The 18,915-nt window shown below is 37.3% G+C and overlaps 1 protein-coding gene across 1 annotated transcript in view; it reads right to left on the reverse strand.

The window, feature by feature from the left end:
* LOC113113231 (O-acetyl-ADP-ribose deacetylase MACROD2-like) overlaps positions 1–18,915 on the reverse strand; it is a 160,241-nt gene that overhangs the window by 25,313 nt on the left and 116,013 nt on the right. The window contains exons 6-8 of the mRNA XM_026279394.1: positions 10,105–10,149; positions 6,345–6,398; positions 356–391 (exon numbers count right to left, since the gene is read on the reverse strand). Coding sequence (XP_026135179.1) covers positions 356–391; positions 6,345–6,398; positions 10,105–10,149 — 135 coding nt within the window. The remainder of the gene's footprint in view (positions 1–355; positions 392–6,344; positions 6,399–10,104; positions 10,150–18,915) is intronic.

Genomic DNA, 18,915 nt, shown 5'->3' on the forward strand with positions numbered 1-18,915 from the left:
GTAGTTAGCAAATGGGTTGGTTCTTGTTCTGCAGTTGAGTTTGTTCTGAGTAGAACAAGCCAATCAGTAAATTGTAGTAGATAAATTAAGTACTGACAAATTGATTTTGCTCCTAAATTGTGGTGACAAGATTAAAACACAAGCTAAAATAACTAGAATAACAAGACATCAGAACATTTTAATGATGTGTCTTTCAGAAGAGATAAGCACTGAAGTGAATCTGCAGATCTGCTCTTCTTGCTTATAAAATATAACGACTTGGAAATGACTCTGTCTCAGGGTTTTGCATGAGAAGGTCAAAGCCAGGAAAGACAAAATTATTTTAGCTTTGAACAATCATACACAAAAGGCCTACCTTGCTGGCTCATAATTTCTTCATCCTGCTTTTCACCTAAAAAAAAAAAAACAGATTAAGTGTATTAACAGTAAAAATTATACTTAAATACTTCTATCACTGAGAGAGAGAGAGAGAGAGAAACAAAGCAAATGGGAAACTTAGCAAACCTAACCAAAACAACAGCAAAACAGGAAAACGCAAAACAAAACAAAGCATAAATAATTTAAGCTAAATGAAACAGAAGAAAAAAACAAAACAAAAGCCAACAAGGCAAAACCAAACCAAACCATAAAAAAACAAATCATTAAATACACACACAAACACACGCACACACACACACACACACACACACATACAACCCAAGCACACTGATAGATTTGTTAAAAAACATGTTTGGGAGATTCATCTTCCTTCAAGATCCTTGATAAAGTAGTCCAACACATTTGTCAGGAGGAGTGCTCTACTACTTTGGTCATGTTTTACATCAAATATTTATAATAGCTCTGGCATACTGGATGTTTCAGTGCTGCACTAATTTTGCGCTCTCTCGATATCTCTAGAGTGTTGTCCCAACGGACATCTAAATACATATCAGTAAACCCCACACAGAACTCCCAAGAGCCCGCAGCCGAGCATCCCACAGGCTTACATGAATGTGTTTATCCCAAGTGGGTTTCATTTTGTCCCTCTCAGTCACTTTAGTCCTCTAAACTCGACATCTCCTTCTACCTCTCTACTCTCCTCAGTTACACCATGATGCTCCACCGGACTCTCTCTCTTTAACACAGATGGGGTTTCGGATAAATTGGACAATGAAGACCCTGAGACAAACAATCCACTGTGCTTGACAATAGCCATTACGCTGCTGACATAATTGGCTTTTCTAACAAGTTGGTGTGAGAAGCAATTTCCCAGTGTCTGAGCAATTTATTTTCTCACCACATACTCCTAAAATAATAATAAAAAAAGAAAAACAAACACAATATGCCAAATGACATCCATTAAAGGTACTGTGTTTTGTCGATAGCCTTGCCTCTAGTATTCCTGTCAATCAAATGCTGCTTCACACCCACTGGACTCTTCTTCCTAAAATATCGATAAACCTATAACAGCAGATTATGATATAGTTACTTTTCATTCATTTAGAGGGCAGAGGTCATTTCTCCAGTGACAGAAGCTCAATGTTTTGCTCACTAGATTAATTATTATGTAGGAGAAGGCTAGACATTCTGTGGACTTCGAGAATGTAACTTTAAAAATCCTGCATTCACAGGAAGAAGGAATGTATTAAGACATATTCAGATGCATTTTAACCCAGGATTCTGTGTGTGGTGTTAAAGCACTGACTGAGACACAGTCACAGCATCTTTTTGCTAAAAAGGCCCTCGTCTTTGATTGGATTCTTGTGAGGAACCTGAAGATAAATTGGATTCGTAAATCCTAAGAATATAAATCCCCTCAGTTTCAATGTATGGTCATTTGATCACCATGCACACCACTGACGGTGACAAAAGCGAATTATTCTGAGAGATGAGAGCTGGAAGGAGTCATGCATGCTTTTGGGATGGCTTCTTTCACATGGGAAGCAGTAAAAAGCAATCAGCACAAAGTTAAAATAGTTAATGTTGGAAATTTTTGAAGTTTCAAAATGTAAGCTATTTTCTTGATTTTACAATTACACCGGCAGTTTTATTAGCAAGAGAAACATTAAAATAAACCAGTATGGAGTAATCACATCCTTCAAAAAAAGACTTCTTGTCTATTACTCATCAAAACAACAAATACCAGTGCAAGCAAAGACATAAAGACGGAGTATTGATTCTGAAGGAAGATAAAGGACATCTGAGTCCATGGAAACAAGCATTTGGTGTATTGCTTCATTATTTTATGATTTTATAAAACCAATATTCTTGAATAAGGATGTGAAGCTCAATGCAGTGTCCCAGCAGTGAGTTGTTCTACCAGCTGATGGCAGTAGTGTAACAGAGTTCAGATGATAGACGCTTCCAAACACTTGCACACACATACACGTTCAGGAGGAGGATGCTCACTTGCATCCACGCAGAAACGCTTCTCTGAGCTATCTACAAAACATTTATTAATTCCATACATTTACAGTCACATTACTATGACTCTGTAATCGGACAGGATCAAACAGCACACTAGTCTTGAGTCTGGGCACTTCCTCTCATCACACGGTGGGGAATTCTCTTTCCTGTCAGTTAGGATCTCTGAACACAGTTCATGGGGAAGAAAACCGGCAGCATGAAAAATGTATGAGACATGAGAGAGAAAGGTGAATGAGAGTGTCACAATCAACAGATGCTGCTCAGCAGCCTAGAATCGTCCTCTCTCTCTCTCTCTGTGTGTGTGTGTGTGTGTTGGCTACCACTTTTAAGAGCTGCACGAAACTCATGCGGTGTAGAATCTTTTGATTCAGTGTCTCGCTCTCTGCCAGGGTCGGAGCTTAACAGCCGTGTTTCCAGCTGTGCAGAACTCTGGACTTGGAGACACTTGAGCCTCTATCTATAATATATAACTGTAAAACTGCACACCCTCGGTATAAATGCGTCACTGAAGCTTCCTGTCGCTTGACCCCTCCTGCTCTGTTTTTCTTTCTATCCTCTTATTTATATATTTCTATTTTGTGAGTATAAATACCATGAAAAACCATTTACTGCCGAAACATTTTCAACGTGTGTGCAATAAGAAATGTGTTAAAATATGATAACATGATAATAACTGGGTAAAATGCAAAAAAATAAAATAAAATGAATAAAAAAAGGAAGCAACAATTAATTTTAATAAAAAAAAGCTTGTTATATTGCTAAAGCATTTGCTATTTACAGTTTCATTTTCATCTATTTATAAAGCAAAATGACAGTAGAGTAAAATTTTATTTAAATTAATTATAAATTATATATATGTAATGTATAATATTATTTTATATAAAATTAAGTAAACAAAAGAATAAAGAAAAAAAAATATTGTGCCGATTTGAAACAGATTTTATTATGCTGGATTTTTTTTTTTATCTCACCTGAGAGAATATTATATCAAACATTTTAATAAAAAAGGGCTATTTATTTTTTCAGGGGTAAATCTTTTTCTATATATATAAGGGAATAATACTGATAGCACATTTAAATACATAATTTAGAAGTTTAAACTAAAGGAAAATTAGACTAAATGCACGATGAGCATATGTTCAGTGATATAGCTATGCCTCCTGCCTCTTTCTTTCCTCCCCACACGGACCTGCTCTCTTTTTCTCTCCCTGTCCAAACATGGCCCCTTTGCCTTCTACATCTGCTGAGTACACAGTTAACAGCTCGACCTGCCGCTCCGCATCCTGATTCACCCATCTAACATGTCACCTCCTAATCTCTAAAATGCAGCATGTCACACACGCTAAACACACACTCACCCCACAGGCCATTTGAAAAGCTACCCGGGGGGCGCTAAAATGCTCAGTCCAGTTCTGTGAACAAACCTTCTCATTTCTCCACACACACCGATCCCCCCCCCCCCACCCCATGTATGGATTTCATGTGGATAACATCACAAATCACTTTATCCCCCAAGAACTCTGTCAAGAAGTCCAGTCTCTCCAGCCAAGCAGCTCGTCGTCGGCTCTCTAAGGCCACACAACCTGATGCTGATGGGTCGGATTGAACGGATCGCCGCGGTCTGGCTTCAACATGTCTGCGCTAACTGAGACTAAACCCGCTAGCCGCAACTAATGCCCTCTGAAACCCTTTCTGTCTGTTTGTCTCATGATCTGACCGAAAAGCGGAGGCCTCTGAGATTCACACATTCTTTTGCTGTGAAGGAAGGCAAGTGGGAGCTTATCTGGAATAAGATATTGTTTTCCTTTACGCTCCTCACAGGTAACCCATTGAGGAACACAGAGAGAGTTCCAGATCAGTGCTTTCGGGGCCAGCTGTCCCCTGAGCATGTGAATGTATGAAGTGCTGCTTTAGGGAGAACAGCACTAATGCTTCTCTGTCATTAGCGGGCTGTCTAAAAGGCCCTCTTGCTCTAACCTCAGTTAGAGAGCATCCCCTCAGGGAGAGTAGTGAATGTGTAATACAAAGCAATATCCCGCCACGGCTGTATATCAACTTCCTCTGTTCATGAAAAACAAAGTTGCGGCCGGCAGGAATCCAATAGGCAAGCCTTAGTTGCAAGCTCTGGCTCAAGGGTAATGTGCGTGCAAAGCTCATTTCCAATGAATCAAAAAGGTGAATTCAAAAACATATTTAATGTGCCGCTGTACCTTGTTCTCTGAGTGACACTGCATTAGAGCAAATGCATTTGATGTTGGCGACAACACTAGAGGAAGATGGCTGTGGCTAACACCTGTGGATAAATCATACACTGTGCTGCTTTAACGCACTTTGTTGTCCTCCTCGCTGCCTCGTAACAAACACTGTGGTTTCTTGGCTCAACTTCTGCAGAGCTAGCTTTAATGTTTACACTGTCGTGTGAGGGTTAAATGCAGGTTGGTAATTGGTTCCCATTAAGATTTTAAATATGCAAGAAGTTAAGGAGGTCAGTGACACATAATACAATCAGAATTTGAGAACTTCGTTTAGAAACACTGTTTTTTTTATTGTATTTTTTATAATTTATGTAATTTTGCAGTTAAATACTCTTAAATGTATGGTTTTTGTACTTTAAAGTGAAAAATAACAATTCATCTTATAATTTTCAGTTAAAAACCATAAAATGTCCCTGTGGCACTTTCATTTTATGGCTTTTCATTGAAATGTTTTTAGTTTTTTGATACGTATGAGTTATATGCATTAGGGTTCCATATTAAATACTATGTTGTTAAATCAATGTTTACTGTATATTATTTTAGCGATATGTGTATTATCATGCTGGTGTTTTGTCTTTGTGTGCATGACACTGCACAAATAAATAAATAAATAAATAAAACACTTAAAGTGTCTTACATGAAAATACTATTTCAAATTTTCTACTTCAAAATGTCAAGTTTAATTCAATGTAACTTGCCATTTCTTTGTAAATGTTACTAGCAATTTCTGAGTGAAAATTGCTTGGTGTGTGTGCACCTCCTTTATATGTATAGGATTTACCTCAGCTTATGGAAAAGCTATTTGTGATGAACTGTTTCAGCGTGTGACATTCCCATTACCACCTGTGTTTTGTGATGGCTGTCGTTGTATTATAAAGGTACAAAACAGATTTTAGTAATTCAGTACTTTAGACAAAATTTAAAAATTAATAATATAAAATGTTGCGACCATTTTTTTTAAAGAAAATTCTGCTAACCACAGCTGGAGTTTATTTTTATTTTTTCTATGTAAATTTTCATAGATTCTTTTCCCAACAAAAATAAACAATTTTAACCATATAGTTTCCAGAAAAATTGTATATTAAATATATATATATATATATTTTGTTAAATGTTGAATGGATTTTATAGTACAGTAGTATCAACATTTGGCAGAATTTGGTAAATGTTTGTCCTGGAATACGTTTGTTGTTTAGAAAGGCAAAATCTGGTAGGTTGTCGTTTGCTAAAGTATCAGTTTACTGAAAAAAAAAAGTACTTTGTGCTGCATACTGAAGAGAGATACCAGCCTGGGGAGATTTCCCCAAAGACATCAGTGCTGCCTGCTTTAGTATTAAAGAAAGAAAGAAAAAAAATCCAATTCAACCCTCTGGCTTTAAGACAAAAGGAGAAATTGTGGCGTTAATAGCCTGCTGCTGCCCTTCAGTGTACGAATTTAATTATCTTTAGTCCATCTTATTGAGAAGCAAGTAATTGTCTCAGTGCTATACAACCGAAGAGGTTGAGATGGCAGAATTCAAAAGCTAATGACTCCTTAAATCGGTTTCCTCACTCTAACAGAATGTCCCAAAGAGACTCCATCTTAGTTTGATATTCCCTCAACAATGCTTGGAAGATGGGAATGCGGGGTGATACTGACTTTGACAGCTGAACTTGCACTCACAAGAACACATTTTCTTGTACCTTTTTTATCAGGAGCATCATTTTTTTCCTCTTCTCCCACGGGCTGCGTGTCATCTGGCAATAAAATCATACCACTCATGAGAACTTTCATCAGAAAACCACATTTTTAAATTTTATTCTGTTCTGGATGGTTTAAACTAAATAATAATTTAATAAAAACAAAAATAAAGTATATGATTTTACAGTAATCTCAATAACTAAAATCATAAAACTTTACCAAGCACAATAAAATGACACAATAAAACGTAAGAAAAACAGTTATGGGTGGATGTCTATGCCTCATAACCTTGTTTTCAACAGCATTACATTCAATAAAAAAAGAAATATAATTACAAATAGTTGTTATCCTTTATATATGCATAGAAAATAAAATAAAAAAGCTCTCTATTAATCTCAGAACCGAAGAAGGGCAACTGACAGCACACTAACAATCTGAGGTTACAAGGCACAGATTGCCCATACTGAACAGCTCTGATAAGGGTGAAATGAGTGGAGGAATATCCTGCTATTGTGTTGTAGGCCCTGCTGGAGTGCATATACATGCACCGGGTGATTCTACATAAACGGGCTTTTGTGAGCCTCGGCAAAACCCAGCTGATAAAAAATGTGGTCTGTAAAAGTGTAGCGTAAGGGATTTCAGTAAAAGACAGCAGGAAGGTGAAACAGAGAGAGGGAAAGAAAAGGACTGATTGGCAGAGAGCAAGAGAGAGTTGATTCCATGTGAGAATGGCAACCATTTGAGCCTTTGAATTGGTTCCAGAGAAAGAGAGAGAATCAGAGCCCCGGCTAAGTGAAGCGCTGCTAAAGGGCAGGGCTTGGCTGCCAGTCAGACATTCACTGAATGAAACTGAGGCTAAGCTAGCCGAAACTGCTGGGGCAGGAAAAGCAGGGTGCTGGGAGCTACAGTACAGTGTGTGTGTGTGTGTGTGTGTGTGTGTGTGCAAACGTGATACTTGCTATGTTGTGAACAAGATGAAATCCTGATAGGTGTTGCCATGTCAGGTCATCTCGGTGCAGTGTTTACAATGCGGTTTAACAGTGTCCACAAAAGAAGTGATCGGTCTCTCTGGTTTTGTGCAGAAGTAAACACAACCAGACAAAGCCCTAACACAAGAACTTACAGTAGTTCAGAGGGCTATTAGACACTTGTTGGACTGCTTCTGTTTACAGTGTGCCCATAAAAAAAAGTCAAAGTTGGGTGCTGAAAAAACACTTTTTCTAGATCAGATCCAAAGCAATAGTCCTGTGAACAGCTTCTCACATTTGTAGTAAAAATCACAGCATGCTACTTTTTTCGCTTCATGTCGTTGAGGTATGTAAATGGTCTCCTCCTTTAAGATGCTTCATTTAGCACTCCTTCTCTTTCACCCTCTGTGTTTTCAATCATCTAACTTTTGTGGAAACGATCAATGCTGGCCTTGTTACCCTGCCAGAAAACGTCCATCTCATAATTCCATGAAGTTTAAGTGACTGCCAGAGACACGTTTGACCTGGGTTCAGCTCATCTATTATAGTATGTATTCATATTTTAAATGATCTTATATATATTATATATATATATATATATATATATATATATATATTAGCTCTAGCAATTATGTTGTGTTTTTGTGATTTTAATTAATATTTAATTAAATAATTCTATATAACTTTTTTTTTGTTATAGGTTTTACTTCAACTTGTTTTATTTCATCTGGTTGGCAAGGCAACATTTCTTAGTTTTTGAAGTCTTATTCAAGTTTATTTAAAGGGGGGGGGGGGGTGAAATGCTATTTCATGCATACTGAGTTTTTTACACTGTTAAAGAGTTGGATTCCCATGCTAAGCATGGACAAAAATTTCAAAAATTAAGTTGTACATTTGAAAGAGTATTTTTGTTACAAAAAAACCTCTTCCGGTTTGTCACAAGTTTCGGAAAGTTTTTTTCGAGTATGGCTCTGTGTGACGTTAGATGGAGCGGAATTTCCTTATATGGGTCCTAAGGGCACTTCTGCCGGAAGAGCGCGCGCTCCCGTATAGCGAGGCTGAGCACAAACATTTCACTGATCAGAGCGATTCACTGATCAGAGCGAGAGAGTCGCGAAAAGTCACAAAAGGAGTGTGTTTTTGGTTGCCAGGGCAAGACAACCCTGCACAGATTACCAAAAAAAAACAGCATTAAGGGACCAGTGGATGGAGTTTATTTTTACAGAGCATCAACGGAGTTGTGCAAGTGTTTTTGTTTGTTCCCTGCATTTCGAAGATGCTTGTTTTACAAACAAGGCCCAGTTTGACAACGGATTTGAACATTGTTTATTTCTTAAGGATAATGCAGTCGCAACGAAAAAGGGTCACGATCGTGTGGTGGAACCACATGCGGTGAGTAAAACTGCTTCAAATATCTCTGTGTTGTTAACTTAGCTATCGGCGCATAAGCACATCAAGTATACAACATGCGATGTTGTCATCATACTGCACTTTCCACATGTACAGCTTAAAAAAAAAGAAAAGAAAAAAAGACGACATAAAGTGGAACTTAGTCATTATCCAAAACCGCTAAGCAAATATATATAGTTTCAGTACATACCACATAGAGACGTATTTGCTGATGCTGCTCTTGTTAAATTTCAGCCTCTGGATCTGTGTCACAGCTTCCAAACGCTCTCAACGCAAAAGCCTACTGGCGCTCGTGATTCTTTAGCTCCGCCCACACGTCACGCCTCTAGGCGCTCGTGTTTTTCCGGGAAAAATCGGTACAGACTATCTTTCTCTTATAAATATAATAAAAATAAAGACTTTTTGGAGTTATGAAGGGTGCAGTAATACTCTATAGGTACTCAAGATTAACAGGATATTGAGTGAAAACGAGCATTTCACCCCCCCTTTAAATTAACAAAAAACTATTTTTAATAGCTTTAGTTAACAATAACAACACTTTTATTGTGATTTGCCTGAAACTTTTGTGTAGCCTTCTCAGAGACTGGTATCATCTAACCCGTACTGGTTTTGTAGTCCAGCCTAAACCTAGAGATAAACCCAGATTAGATTACCATTGTAAGATGCTCAGTTGTCTGTTTGACAGTCGCTTAAGCAGGTTTGGGACCATTGTAGGTATGTAAGCCGGATTTAAGGGCCTAGCGGTGGGAATTAGCTTTGCACTGAATCATTTGTAATGCTGTACCTGCCGTTCGTCTATTTAGCTCCTGTAGCAAATGCATATTAGTCACAATGAAACACCTTTATTTTCTATGTCTTTTTGTCACTGTAATTGTACAGTTAAAGGAGCTTCCAGAGGAAGGCCTTGTAATCTTTACTGCATTACTGAAATTCAATAAAGAAGGTAAGGTGATTTGTATCTGAATGGACCACTAATAAAAGAAGACATGCCAAGCAAATTGCATTCCCATTTGATAATGTTTGATTGTGTCATTGCCAACAAGAAGGCGAGCGAGTCTGATTAGCTTTCAATAAGTCTGACTATGGTCCAAACCAATTCAGGCCTGTAAGAGCACAACACCTGGCAACCTTCATCTCAACTAACTTCCCAAAGATCAAAGCTGCACATGGTAACACCATTGAAACCATTTTAGACGTTCTGAGAGAAAATGCAGATTCTTGTTTTCTTGTTTATAGGCAATTGTAGAGCTGCCATCCACAACAAAAGGCTCGATTAATCACCGAGAGACCGATTCAGATGTCGTGGATTAAACTTTGTTGGGTTCCAAGATATTGGATGCGATAATTTCCTGTCTTGTTTGCAAATGTAAACCCTGTCACTCACCTTGGTCCATACTGCCATCTTTTTCATTCTTATGGTCTTCATTATCTGCAAGGGACAGGAAAAGAAATCAGAGAGGTCAAAATCTACGATGGCAAGCCTGACACAATCAAAAAAGCAGACCGGCGAGCGCTGATTTCCGTGGGCTCATTCCTATTAGTAGTGTAACAAGAATTTAGCAAAGCAGGAACACGACACATCTATTTACGGAGACGCCCCCTTTGCAAGACTTCAAAACAGGGCTGAAAAGGAAACAGAGGCAGAACAAGCATTGATTTTTACATTAAATCCAAGGTTTCTCTAAGGATTGAAAATACGTGGTTTGTTGAGTCCCCCAGGCAGTTAGTTCTAATGAAAGCTGAGCTGAGACAAGCCAAGAGCTCGCAGTCTGTTTGATCTGGATTGATGTGTTATTTGAGTTAAGGCTGCCATCAAATGCTCATCTGTGGAAAGACAATTGTTCTATTTGGTAAGATCCAAGCAGCAATTAAGTACAGCATTTGGAGGAGTGCCGAAATTGTTTCAGCTGATGTTGTTGTCACAATGTTTATATACTAGAAAACTCCTCAAAATAAAATATTGCAATGCTACAATGAACTGCCAAGCCCAATAATATGCACACATATTTACATGACATTAATAGAAAAACACTGGCAATTTTGTAAATGTACCAAAAGTTTTATTCTCCAAAATCTGGGCCAAACAGGGGTAAGTTTCCCAAAACCATAGTTGCTAACTAAGTTAGCAACTTTGTTGGTTGCAATGCAATTTCCCATTGCCAACTAAATTGCTAACAGGTTAGCAACTATGGTTTTGGGAAACGCACCCCAGATAAATATAAGGCATTTCAGTAAACTAAAATCATATACTTTGCAAATTAAATGGTACAGTTGTGGATGTTGATTTATGTTGCTCAGTTTTAGAATAATCTTAAAGGATCTGACTAGCTTCAACCAAGTCACAAATAAGTTTGCAACAAGATATACAGAGAAGCCTCTGATGAAAACTAAAAATTAGCAGTTTCTTTCCTGCAAGTGCACAAAACAGACCAGAGATCCATTTTTGGATCTTAAGGTATGGGTCATGATTGTCATGGAACTATTTTTCCAAACAGTTAAAGTTTTTAAAGATTTTTTTCTTATGTATATATGTTACATACTCTATAAATGGGTCATTATACGAAAACGTGCCATTTCCCACTTTTAATGTTTGATTTTCAAATTTCTGTTTTCAAAATCTTTAAGCCCCTTTTTGGATTAAGTAGATCCTTACCTCTCAGGAAAATGTGCCGTGCCATCTCAGGCTATCTTATTTTTTTCATTTTTTTCATTTAACTAATTTAAATGTGTGTTTTTGGTCAACCCTGTTACCAACATATTAATTACTTTTTGAAAAGGTTTTAAATACATGTATAGAACAAATCTGATATACTGTGGAAGATATACTCCCCCTTGTTACATTAAGAGTGTTTGTGAATTGATAATATTGAAAGTTTTATTTTTTTAAGGGGATGAATACGTTCATTTCCAAATTACACTCTCCCAGCATCTTCTGTTTTAAGAAAAATGTATGGAAACAAAAATTAAACACCTCAATTCAATTTTGAGTGGATTATTAGCCTCTCTTACTAAACATTTACAATTAATTGATTACATTTTTATTTACATTTTTTAAGTTATATTAGAATATTATACAAGTAACAGGGTTGACACATCAGTTACAGGGTTGACAACAGCTACCGTATTGATTATACTGCTTGTCTGAGTTACAATTATGGTTGTAATTGAGTCTTAATTGGACATTCATAAACCTTTAATTCAACATGACTAATCAGCATATTATGTAGATGGCTCTATTGAGATATTTTAGCATAAAAATGATGAAAAACCGAAACTTATCTGTTTGCATGAACTTTAACTTTAAAATGTTTTAACTGTTGCCCCGCCTTCTACTTCTCAAACCTCATACTTTCTATGATGTTGTGCTGAGAAAACACAGATTTACCCATTCTGTGTTGGTAGTGGCGTGTACCACAGTTTGCTTTGCCAATTGAGAAACTTGATTGGTAAACGGTTTGCCAGAATATACCCTGACCCAGATCTATCCCGTTAGTGAAGCATTGGTTTCCACACTGGTTTCATTAAATAAATAAATAAAGGAAATTATTATTTTAAAAGATTCACGAATAAGAATCATCTGTTCACGAATTGGATCGTGAACTTGCATTACCGAGCCAAAGATGATACTGAACATTTCGAATGAATAAAGAAGTTCATCTGTAAACCACATAAAGCTATTGTTTGACTTCATAAACCTTTATTTTATGCATGCTTCGTATGGATCTGTTGACTGAATGCATAGTGTGATTTCTAGGAGAATGTTTGTGTCGTTATGTGCTTGTAACGGGAAAAAATCAGTCGCGGTATTGTTTGAAATCCCCAAACTTAAATATTAAATTAATAAATTACATCAAAATCAAAGTAATCACTGGTAATCTAAAATAGTTTTCAGATGTTACTGTAATCTGATTACCCCTTATTTAAAATGTAATTTTAACGAAATACAGTTACTCATATTTTGTATTTTACATACGTAACGCTGTTACATGTATTTCGTTACACCCCAGCCCTGATTATTTATGATTGTGTAGCATACTGTAAATGTAAGTAGTTCACATGCCATCAAATAATCATACAAGTCACACAAGCTTGATTTATTTTTTGACAAGAAAACTTTTTCAAACTATTTGGATGGAGTGCATGTATGGAGAGTATCCCAAATGCAAACTGAAAAGCTTGTTAATTTATTGACTTCTCATAATAAAAAAATAATGACTTTTGATTTATAAAGCACATTTATAAAACCCAATGCACTTGTGTGTATCAGTATAGATCAGTAACCTCAACATATTTTAGCCTATCTATCAGTAGAATAAATAAAAAAACATGATTTTTAGGGATAAAAACTGTAAAAACATGTATATTATGTATACTATTTGTAAGAAAAGTATGTCTGTTAAAATTCTCAGTCATCCAGGTTATAGTTATCCAAGAAGGGTTGGCTCAGGGGTGACAACCCCACAGAGGTTAAATGCCTGGCACTCCCCATCAGTCATTTAGAAATGAAGAAACCCCTTGGATGAGAGGCAATAGCTTCAAATATGGACGTACCTAGTCCAGTTGCCCTTGATTTAACCCTTCTTGTGTATACAACATGGGTAAGACACACAAAAGCGTACTTGGGTCAACCCTCTTACCCTGGAATGGTTACAGGGTTGACGGTAACAGGGTTGACGAAAAAGGTTATTGCCGGCCATTACTAGCCATGAGGTATAGGTAATGACACTACATTACGTGCCTTAATGAGAGGCTTAAATATTATCATATATGTAAATTTTTAAATATGTACAAAAAACTTTTTAACATATGCTTTTCTGGTAACAGGGCTGACACAATGAGCGTGTCCCTGTCTTTCAGACATTACATAACCTCAAAGAAAATTCATTAAAAAGAAGAGAACACTTACTTGTCTTCTACCATCAACTTCATGAAAGTCAGATAATGTCACTTCCTGGAACTGATGCAACTTTTGGAACAGTCCATTATCTTTAAAGAGGTGTTTTTATAAAAAGTAACAGGGTTGACGAGAACCTAGGGACCCGACTAAATTGTGTGTTTTTTTATTTTATTTGACACGTTAAGAATAAAATCCATTTATGACTAATGAACTGACACTTAAGGCTTTATACAAGTATATGTTTTTTTATGATAGTTTGACTTTTTTGGCCTCGATAGCAAGTAGAAGTAGAAAAATCTTACTGAGGGACAGGCCATTTTCAACATTTCTTCAAGATGCTTTGTACAAAAATGTGATTAAAATCCTTTAAAAACCAAAGAAACAGAAAATAATTTATTCTTATATTATGAGACATTATGGAAACTAAAATATAAAATATTCTATTTCTTTTATGTTTTATTAAGATTTACAGAGCTTTTTTTTCCTGAGGGACACAAAATGGCACGTTTTCGTATAATGACCCAAATATATTCTTATAAATCTCTCTCTCTTTTTTTCTAACATTTTTAAACAGTAGACTATCAAACCTTTGCAATCAGTTGTAGTCTGTCTAGATCATTTCAAAGACAGAATTGTATATATCTCTAATCCAAAAAGTCCTGAAACTCATTTTTTGGTCTCGACCCAACTGTTGAGAACCACTGATCTATAGGATCTTGACCTGACTTTAGAGTAAAAATACCTGTATTTCAGCCATCTGCCAGCTAAATATGCAGGGATCAGCATTCCTCCAGCGCTCAGCTCGCTTTTATGGTCTACTATGTTCTTTTTTGCTCTGATTCCCTCCTGTACAGGTCCACTGGACGCTGGTGGCTTCTTTTTCTTTTTGTCTATTTTTTGTTCATTCTCAGGTCAGAGTTCTTGCCAAACAAGTCAATATGTCCCCTGAATTTTGACTCTCTCTTTTTCTGCTTGAGTCTCTTTTCTCTTCTTGTATGATGCCAAACTTACTGGACCTGAAGCCTGGCGTCTGCAGCCAAGGCTGTTTCCTGCCTGGTTGCAGCTCGTTAGCCATCCCTGACAACTCTTAGCTATTACCACAAACTCATAATTAGATCTTTTCTCCCAGACTTCTAAAAACTAAATGTTTAAAAGAAACTCTATAGAAACTTCATGAAGTCAACATAAAATCAAAATGAGTTAATTTGTTCTCAATAAGACAAGGAACAAGCAGTAACAATTTCATCGGTGCATCTTATTCTGAAAAAAATTGTCTCGTTAAAAAAAAAAAGCTCTTCCTTTTTGACATTTTTGGAATCTTTTGGCTTAATTTTGGTATGTAACCCCCACTTTTTATAATCTTGTAAACTCCTAATAGATGAAATCAAGTCCACCATACATGTTTTTCACCGAATATCTCGTTTCACTCAGAAATTCATCGCATATGTTGAATGGGTTGTGAATGGCAAATCACAGCGACTTCAAAAACAGCTTTATTATTTCATTTTCTAAGCCTCTTTCAGGCCTCATCAGCCTGTCATCCTCAAACAGGCACATGGTCACACACAGAAAAACACGTTCACACATACATCCAGCCTCTAGCACAAGCTTCTGCTTTGATAAAACACTCCTGTCATCTGTTCATGAGAGAACGACTGTCAAAGCTCCCTTAGGATGGTGGGGGCATGTTTCTCCTTTTGTTTAACACAGAATATAAGCAAAAATGCATTTATCTGGGGAAAAGAGGAGAGAAACAGTGACATCATAACATGCTGAGTCACAGTACACAGGGAGCAAAACCCTTCGGACAACCTTCAGCAAAGAGCAAGTGCCCTCTGTGCATGTGCCAGTTAATTATGCAACATAACTAAAAATGAAAGTGCTGTAAACTGCTATGCTGTTGTATGATTTTTTATTTTTATTTTTTTGCACTTCTAAATGCAAAAAGCAAAACATTGTGCTTGCTTTATCATTCCTCCACTGTAATGCTGATTATTAATTATCATTCTATCGCCGTAATAATGATTACTAATTAAAAACATTGACAGACAGATAGATAATTGGGCAGACTGATAGATGGATAGATGGACAGACAGATAAACAGATGGACAGACGGATGGATGGATGGACAGAGACAGACTGATACATGGACAGACAGAAACAGACAGAAACAGACAGAGACAAATAGACAGATAGTTGGAGAAACGGATGGATGGACAGACTGACATACAGACAGATGGATGGATCGATGGACAGACAGTTTCTTAAATCATTTTTAAATTAAACTAATATGCAATGATTATGTGAGCTAAAACAATAGATGTCTAAATAATGAACAACTAACCAGAGACTATTCTAATTCCACTGACCAGATGGACGGCAAGCACACAGACACTGACATACATCCACTGTCTCTGCTCCTCGAGGAGAGCCAGACATGGGCCCCTGAGGGCCAGAGTGTGCTGGAACATGCTGCCTTTCAATCTGCTCATGTCTGAAAGCATTTTAATCAGTTGCTGGGCCTCCCAAACCAATCAATTACTTTAATCAATCAATTAGAGCATTGGTGTGCGACGAAAACCAGTGCGCCACCCACCATTTTCTCCAAATAGATAAAAATTCCAGGCTGAAGAAAAAGCTAAAGAATAATAATTATTATTATTGAGAGGATGCAATGCTACAAAGCCATGAAAAAAAAGGAAAAGCTTTTCTTATGATCAAAGTTCCTCAGAAACTGCAAATATTCAACTGCTGCATGCACAGAAATATTTTATTTTACAGTATGGTGTTAGAAAAGCTGCGTACGTTAATGATTCTCTCTTTTGAAAGTTACACACAGCTAAATCGCTGCTAGCTCCTCACCACTAGCATAATGGCTGTATTCCTTGCTGTGTAAAGCCCCACACATGGTGGCAGTTCAAAAAATTCCCATGGTGTGTTTGATGATATTAATGCACCGTAACACACTCAACGTTTGTTCCCTGGAGACTGAGGATGTTGCGTGCGCAGCCTTCATTTTCAACTCTTTCGGGGGTCCAGGAGTCCCCGTCGACTTGCAGCAGACAGCCATCGTCTCACTGCAAACACCCGGCTTTACAAATGATAGGCTTTCTGACACTAACACTGGGAGAGGAAAGCCTCCATTAAAGATGGCAGGGGGGAGCTGTCGCTTGAGAACACAGCATAGAAACACCATGTAAATATGGATGTGGTTTGGTGGGCCAAGAGTGAGTGAGTGAGAGCATGAGGATGAGATTGAGAGACAGAGAGAGAAACAGAGCTTCATTTCCTGACCGAAAGTATAAAATCAAATGAGACCTGACAAAACACTGATAAACTGATAAACAACACACTCTTTCATTATCATTTTTATAGATCTGTCTGACCATCAATCCATCATCTGTCTATATGTAAATGAATAACATTTATGTGCGCACACACACCATTACGACTCTCCAAAGACGTAATGGTTTTTATACTGTACAAACTGTATTTTCTATCACCCTACACCAAACTTACCCCTTACAAAAAACTAATAGCAATTTTTAGAAAACACTTTTTTGTATGTTTTTTAAGCCTTTAGTTTACCATAAAGTACCATAGTACCATATTCATGTTGTAGTACCCATCTCATTGTACACATTTGTGTCCTCATAAACCATATATAACAGTACAAACACACACACACACTCATTCTATCATGATATATTTCTCACAATTCTTTATACTGTATCTAATTATTTATCATATCAGTACAGGACATTGAATTACTGTGAAAGCCAAACAGAGAACATGAAATATATTTTTTTTCCTGAGATGTAACATGCTTCACTGAAACACAATCATAACCAATCTTGTGATGTGCGCTGTACTCGCTTACATAAGTGTTGGATATTCTTCAGAATCATCTCGCAGGCCCAAACCCACTAACTCCCACATAACAGACCACAGACTGCTCTCTTGGGGCGTTGAAGCTCTTGAGGGAGGATAACAGCTAGATGCTAGGGATGGGATCGCAGCTAAGCAGAGTTGACAGGGCGACTGCGCTGTCTCGGAAACTGACAGGACTTCAAAGACATTTCTTTTCTTCAGAAGTATGTTTTGAAGGGTGTCTGCGGTGGAAGGAGTGGGCTATTGGGGCTATTGGAGATGCGAGTGTGTTTGAGGAAGAAGTAAAGAAGCGTAAAGGCATCATTTACAAGAATAACCCCTTAAATAGCTTTAATGCATTTAGCTGCTGCTTCAGAGATTCTATACAAAGTGTATAGTATAGTGTCTATAGTGTTCAGAGATTCTATACAAAGTGACGTCAATGTGAACAGACGCTGCCCACAACAGTTGACAAACAATGGCATATTTGCAGAAACCCCTCAAAACTCAAAGTGGCTGGCAGCAGTATATTGTCATTTTCTGCTCGAATTGCTATTTGCAACAACACAACCTTTTGTTTGTTGCAAGGATATTCAGCATATTTTCTACAAATAAAAAAAGTAAATAAGATATTTTGAAGAAGAGGTTAACCTGCTTACAGTTTCTGAATGGTATTTCTTCGATATAAACATGTAACAATATAATGCATAAAAATAAGGCTTTCAAATACTTGTGTTGCACATTATATCTGTTATTTGCTATCATCTAGAAAAAACAATTATAATTTCTGCAGCTGCAGCTTTATATTTTACATTTTTTGGGGGGTGAAACTGACAGCTGGTTGGGAGGCATACACTGATGAGACAATTTGCGATATGCAAATATACTGTTTGCTTGTCCCGGCACTATTCCTTTCTATTTGCCAGTTGTCAGACACTTTTGAGGCTGCATAGGAAGATATTAAAAGAACATACAAACCCAACAGGTACACACAAACAAAAGCATTCAGAAGAATACATGGCAAACTGTTTTCCAATGTGACAGTACCACAATAACTTCCCTCTTGTTTAGCAAGCAAGACAAAGACACTTTTTTTTCTTTTCTTTCCAGTTGTATAGACACAAAAGCAGACGATGGATACACGAGTAAGTGAGGTGAGAAAGAGAGAGGCGTGCCAGAGTGCAGTGTGGCGTGCCCGAGAGTAGTCGCACTGCAAGATACGAATGCAGCTTTAAAGCTCAGTTAAAATGAGCACGTCTCTTCCGCAGCTCTCGGCACGCTGGTTCCCATAGTGATGATGATGATGATGATGATGATGATGAGGTGTTGGGATCGAGCTGTCAGGCTCTTGTTATTTTTGCACATTTTACAACCGGCACTATCAGGGACACAAACAAAGCTAATTCACTATTGTCTTTCCCTTTCCAT

The sequence above is a fragment of the Carassius auratus genome, chromosome 13 (genome assembly GCF_003368295.1).
Source record: "Carassius auratus strain Wakin chromosome 13, ASM336829v1, whole genome shotgun sequence".
Taxonomy (NCBI): Eukaryota; Metazoa; Chordata; class Actinopteri; order Cypriniformes; family Cyprinidae; genus Carassius; species Carassius auratus.